The sequence below is a fragment of the Equus asinus genome, chromosome 4 (assembly GCF_041296235.1).
Source record: "Equus asinus isolate D_3611 breed Donkey chromosome 4, EquAss-T2T_v2, whole genome shotgun sequence".
NCBI classification, from domain to species: Eukaryota; Metazoa; Chordata; class Mammalia; order Perissodactyla; family Equidae; genus Equus; species Equus asinus.
In genome coordinates this window covers 71,343,113-71,349,601 of record NC_091793.1, presented here as the reverse complement: position 1 = coordinate 71,349,601, position 6,489 = coordinate 71,343,113, and the positions used below count along the sequence as shown (strand labels likewise).

General features: G+C 51.3%; 1 protein-coding gene across 10 annotated transcripts in view; it reads right to left on the bottom strand.

The window, feature by feature from the left end:
- The window catches only part of SCTR (secretin receptor), a 75,898-nt gene extending 75,483 nt beyond the window's left edge, over positions 1-415 (bottom strand). For 2 of the 10 annotated variants that reach the window (XM_070507519.1, XM_070507520.1), the window contains exon 1: positions 72-415. In XM_070507519.1, coding sequence (XP_070363620.1) covers positions 72-338 — 267 coding nt within the window. In that variant the 5' untranslated portion in view covers positions 339-415. The remainder of the gene's footprint in view (positions 1-71) is intronic. The other 8 variants (XM_070507517.1, XM_070507518.1, XM_044769096.2 and 5 more) reach the window with 5 other exon arrangements.
- Positions 416-6,489: the final 6,074 nt, after the last annotated feature.

Below are 6,489 nucleotides of genomic sequence, written 5' to 3'. Positions count from 1 at the left end.
CCCCCTCCAACCCATCCCGCGTAGGTCCCGGGGCGGGGGTGCTCCTGCCCGCGGAGGAGGGCGCTACTCACGGCGTGAGCGGCGCAGAGGAGCAGCAGCAGCAGCAGCGACAGCGGCAGGTGGGGGCGCATGGTGCCCGGCGCGCTCCCCCCAGCACCCCGACGGCCGCCGGCCTGAGCGCACCCGCCGCTCCGGGGCTCAGCAGCCCCCGCAGGATCCCGGACCCCTGCCGGCCGCCGCGTCCAGAGGAGCCATAGCTGGGCCACCACCCCGCGGCGGGCTCCGGGACTGCTCCTCCTCTGACCAGGTGGCCGCGCGCACTGAGCGGCACAGCCCATTGATAAGGACGCGGCCCTGGCTGCGTCCTCCACGCAGCCCGGACTGGCGGGGGCCGAGGCGGAGGCTGGCAGGGGAGGAGGCGGAGGGAGGGCGCGGGGCCGGGGCCGGCTTCCGCAGGAGAGGGCACGCTGACTGAGCCTTGATGCTGCGACACCCCGAGTCCGGAAAGAGCGCTCTCTAAGTTCTGGGTCAGCCCCGCCACAACCTTGCTGCGTGCGGATGAGCAACGCATACCACCTTGTTGAGCCCAACAACACATCTAGTAAATCCCACCTTCGGGTTGAAAGAAGGTTGTACTAGTGCCCTGTGACATAGCCGGTGCTCGGTAAATGCCTATTGCGTCCCTTCTGTGGGTCAGCTACCTTACACTTTATTTCCGATTTTCACCTTGGGTTTCTTCATTATTAAAGTCACACACGTTCATTCCAGGAAGTTTCACTCCCATGAGCGCCATCACACGAGGAAGCCTTGATGATCAAGTGAGACCCAGGAGGTTCATCTGGTATACCCCGGCGTTTGGGGCCGTGCTGAAGAGGAGCTTCCTGGAGGCTCCCTGCTTCCTGGCGTCCCAGGAAAGCTCTGTCAGCACCAGGCAGACGTTCCTGGCAGCCTGCTCTACCTGAGTCTCAGGGCTCAGAGGTCCTGGAGGCTGGCTGTTGGCCTCTCAGTACAAGGTACCCTCAAATGGCTCCTGAAGACCCCGTTTGTTTTTTCTCTGCCCTGGTGCCCACTCCCTTTCCCCTTGCCTCTCCTTCTGTCTTGCCCTTTCTCCAAAGCTCTTCAAGTACATCGGCTCGTGGAATTCCTCCAAAGCCCCTTGGTGATATTATGCTGGTTTGTCAGAGGAGGGCAATGAGAGTAGAGGAGGATCAATGACATTGCCAGGTACACAGGACTGAGACGGTGAGATGGGAAAGCTGGGGTCTACACTTGCACGGCCGACCCTGATTCTCTGTGACTGACCTCTGGTCACCTTGCTAAACTGCTGTCAAAGTAATATATCCTAGGCCTTAGTAGCCTTCCCTACCTGAAGAGGCTATGGATAACGGGAGGCTGGTAAATCACAGCAGAAATAAAAGGGGGAGGGGACCGGCCCTGTGGCCGAGTGGCTAAGTTCACGTGCTCCGCTTTGGCGGCTCAGGATTTTGCCAGTTGGGATCCTGGATGCAGACATGGCACCGCTCATCAGGCCATGCTGAGGTGGCATCTCACATAGCACGGCTAGAAGGACCTGCAACTAGACTATACAACTGTGTACCGGGGGGCTTTGGGGAGAAGAAGAAGAAGAAAAAAAAAAAAAAAGATCGGCAACAGATGTTAGCTCAGGAGCCAATCTTTAAAAAAAAAAAGAAACTCAACAACAACAAAAAAAAAAAAAAAAAAAGAAAAGAGAGAAAAGGGGGAAAATGCTTTCAGCTCCCAGGTCCACAATCACTGCTCAGTACATACAACCTAAACTATACATAACCACGAACTCACCTTTAGGAACTTTGGCTACAGAAACACTCACCCAAAGACCCAGTGAAATACCTGCAGGATGTCTGTGGCAGCACCATTACAGTAGCAGCAAACGGGAGATGGTGTGTGAGGAAGGGGAGCACTGAGCCCCACCCTTGCGGTTTCCTTCCTTGTGGAGAGCTGGCATTCCTATAATCCTCCTGGCCTCTCTCTACCCCCTCGTTAACCCCCTCCCCCAACACTCACACAAACACACGCCCGCAGAGGTGAGGTGAGCTCCACATGACGATGCATGTGGGATAAGGACCCGCGTCAGGCTCTGCCCTGGCCCCCAGCCTCTCCCCTTCCTGTGACAGCCCTTCCACCTGCAGAGAGCCTGTGCCTGCATTGCCCTGGGGAGACTGTCACTGGGGGTCAAGGCTCTGACTGCGCTGACCCAGTACTGCCAGTGACAGGGCAATGGTCTATCTAACTCTGGGGTTCCGTGTTAGAAAACCCACTTGCCCACATGTATAAACCACATTCTCCAAGACCAATGTTCTCCCCCAAAAAAGTCATATTTGGCCCCAAACTAAATCTTATTTCTCAGTTGGTTCAAGATTCAAGCTGGAAAGAAAAATGTTACTTCCTGGGCCCCTGGAATCCCAGTGCCCTAAATGTGCACCAGGAAGTGCAGGAGGTGAGGACTCACCATTTTTACCGTATACATTTCCGTGTTGCTTGACTGTTTTCTGTAACCCTTGTATGTATCATCTGTTTGATGGAAAGACATAAAAAGAAACAATAGAAAAATGCAGTCTGTGCTCTATACCAGAATCTCATGATCTCCGGTGAAAACACAAAACAGCATTTGTTCTGGGCGATTCAGTAAGCTTCTGGCCTGTGGCAAACCATTCTTCCTTAAACGGGAGGCTCTGCCTCTCTGAACCTTGAGAACAGCGTCTGACGTGCTCTGCGAGAAGCCCTTTTACAAGGCTTGGATGCAGCTCGTGGCTTGTAAAGCCTGTCTAAGAAAACAGTTTCATCCTAGGGGTGGAAGGGAAGAGGCGGGGAAGGAACAGTCCAGTTGACGCCCGCCATGGGCTAGCAAGTCTTCTAGGAATTGGGATGTGTTATCGTATCCATCCTCTAGGACTCCATGAGGGAGAAGTACTTTCCTTGATGAATAGGGTGGGAACTTGAGGCCTAGGGAAGATAAGCACCTGCCCCTCAGCACAGCTAACAAGGGGCATGGCCAGGATTTGAACCCAGGACTAAGCCTAAACCCCGTGCCCTACGCCCTTCGCACTGTACCAGGATTCCTCTCAAGCATGAAGAAAACTTCCTTATTCTCGGGGCTTCGGAAGCCATCTTGCACCCATTGTCTCATTTGATCCTCAAAACAGCTCTGTGAGGTGGGAAGGATCCACAGTCAGGGCCTGGCAGGAGAGGACGACCCATTGCTCAGATGGTTTCATTGAAGAGGGTTTAATGAAAGGACTGTGTGCAGAGGTGTGGGTGGGGTTGAGGGAACCAACAAGAGACGGTGAGGTGCCAGGGATGATGAAGACTCTCCTGACCAAACTTTACCTAGGCTCCTCTAAGCCCTCTTCTCGACTAGGCCTTGACTTTGGCACCATCTGCCTTTGGCCTGCCTGGCCCGGTCTCAGCGGGAATCTTGCTGTCAGTTTAGTGAGAATCACCCCACTCTCGCTATCTGATGACCCTTGATATCTGATCAAGTTCCTCCTCCCTCACCTTTGACATCTAAGTCCTTTCCTGCCTTCAGCAAGAATCCCGGGATCCTTGATGTCTCCTCTTAGTAATCTTCCATCCACTGACCCCCTCGCCCTGCTCGTTGGCTGTAAATCCGCTTTGTCCTTGTTGTGTTCCAAGTTGAGCTCCATCTCGCTCCCCTATTGCAATGGTCCTGACTAGTCTCCCTGTTGCCACAGTCCTGAATAAAGTCTTCCTTACCATTTTAACAAGTGTCCGAATAATTTTTTCCTTAACAAAGGGCAAGGAGAGAGAGCTGGTAAGAGCTGCCTTTGGGAGAGGAGCCACCCAGAGGAGCTTAACTACAGAGGAACGCAGCCATTGTCAAAACTGTGGCTTGGCAAGGGGGTCAGGTGGTGGGACAAGTACCTTGACCTCTCTCTTCTCCTGTCCACCGGTCTCCTGGCAATGTCTTCCATTGGCTGAACACAACTCAAAGCCAGGAATAAGGCAGACAGATTGGCGGGGGAGGGAGGGTTGGACTGTCCATAGAGCTTTATCTCCTGGCTGGAGAAGGTAGAAAATGGAATTGGGAGGGATAAGGCAAAAGGAAAATAACTCCACCTGAAAATATCATTATAGGCAATTAACAGATAAAGAACTGAGATTTGATGAGGCTATAATTCAAGATCACACAGTTGGGAGGTAGGATTGCTGGTACTGAAACTCTGGTCTTTAGATTCCCAGCCCTGAGCTGTTTCTGTTACACTAATACCCATTACACCCAAATCTAGTGATGGAAAACCACCGTCATTATTGATCATCACTCCGCAGTTCTGGCGGGTGGCTGGGCTCAGCCAGGCGGTTCTCGTTCGGGGTCTCGCACGGCTGCAGTCAGATGGCGGCCAGGACCAAAGTCACCCTAGGAGGTGCTCGCTCAGATATCCGGGGCTGCAGCATCCGGGGCGCCTCACACTCCTCTCCCTCCATGTTCTCTCTCCACGAGTTCTCAGTGTCTGACAGCTTCAGGGCGCCTGGACTTCTTACAGAGTGACTCACGGTCCCAAATGTGCATGTCCAAGAAAGAGAGAGCGAGTAGAAATTGGACTGCGATCTATGACCCACCTTGGGAAGTCACACAGTGCTGCCTCTGCTGCTTCCAGGACAGTCACAAAAGCCTGCCTCGGTTCAAGGGGAGGCAACACAGACTCTCTCTCGATGAGAGAGTGAGAAGATTCTGGAAGAGCATGTGAAACTACAGATACTGTTGTGACGATTATGGGGAAACACCGTACTGTACGCCCTCTAAACTTCATTACAACCCCATGAGTGACACAGAGGGGCCATCTCTTTGCTCTGGATGACTTTCCAGTTCTTGAAAGTCATCCCTTTCTCCTCATCCCTCTGCAGAGGCGGAGTGGGGCACACAAGCCTGAGTGATGACCACCCCGAGCGCCACAAGTTCGTGTTCTCGTAACAGGATTTAAAAGTCCCCCTGAGGATGGCGAGCCTGTGTTTGTCTCTAGGGTGACTTGTTCTCTGAGGGTCTCACACGGATATTCTCACAGCCAGCGAGGCAGAATGTGAAGGTGGACACCGAAGGAACCAGAATGCGTCACTCCAGAATATGCCACTTTGGCGGGAGGATTATTTTGAGCTAAAGGAGACAGAAGCATCGGACACAGGAAAAGCTCCTTACCTCCCCTAACCAACTAGAAATGAAGTAGAAATGTGCCCTTTGGTAAAGGAAATTTCCATTCGTAAAAAAGTCCGTACCAGGAGGAAAGCTACCCCTGGAGGCAGCTCTTATCCCCTGAGAGACTCTCATCTCAAGATAAGACAAGACAAACCTTATGGACAAGACCTTCCTGCCCCTTCCCATAACTTGCCTCCTCACCCAGAAGTCCAAACCCCTTTCCCTTCGTGTAGTCTAAGATGGTGTGCAGGCCTCAAGCGTTTGTCACCTCCTGGAGTCTCATTTCCCTGTGAAACTCCCATGCGTATGAGGTCATTAAAGCTGTTTCATCTCTTGTGAGTCATCCTCTATCAGACTGATTCTCAGGCTTCACCACTGAACCTAAGAGGGTAGAGGGGAAAAGATTTTTCCTTCCCTACAATGAAAATCCCCCCAAAAATTCCATTAAAAAATTTCCCTGGTGCCAAAAGGGAAAAAGATCTTTTCTCCCTCTCCCGTTTCTTTTAGCACTCCTTTAGAAAACTGCTAACTGTGAATCCTTCCTCCTTCTCTTTGAGGTGCGTGGAAACCTGTCACAAAAGCGAAATAAGCCTCTTGCCACTTTTGCATCCCAGGAGTGTCCTTCCTGAAGGCCTCGCAGCCATCTTACTGGAATGTGAGCATCGGGGAAGACGGTCCCGTCTCTCTGTCACTGTGGGAGTTTAGCCCGGGTGCTTGCCTCCAAGTTGTAATCTCCTGCTTTGGAAAAGATATGAGAAGTTTTATTTCTTCTTTGGATACAGACAATCAGCGTGTGTGTGGCGGATTGTGTCTGCCTGGCTGTGTCAAAGGGTAAAGTTTCTGTTTGTCTTTGCAATCTCTTTTGTGGATGGCCGATCATGAGCATCACAGTCTGGTTTAAGGCTCACTTGATAATAAAATTGATTCATTCTCTTCTTCATTTGGTGGAGAGGATTCACCTGGTTGGCAGGAGATTTTATTTTATTTTATTTATTTATTATTTTTTTTATTGAGTTATTGATAGGTTACAATCTTGTGAAATTTCAATTGTACATTAATGTTTGTCAGTCATGTTGTAGGTACACCACTTCACCCTTTGTGCCCACCCCCCACCCCACCTTTCCCCTGGTATCCACTAAACTGTTCTTGGTCCATAGTTTTAAATTCCTCATATGAGTGGAGTCATACACAGATTATCTTTCTCTCGCTGGCTTATTTCACTTAACATAATTCTTTCAAGGTCCATCCATGTTATTGCAAATGGAATGATTTTGTTCTGTTTTGCAGCTGAGTAGTATTCC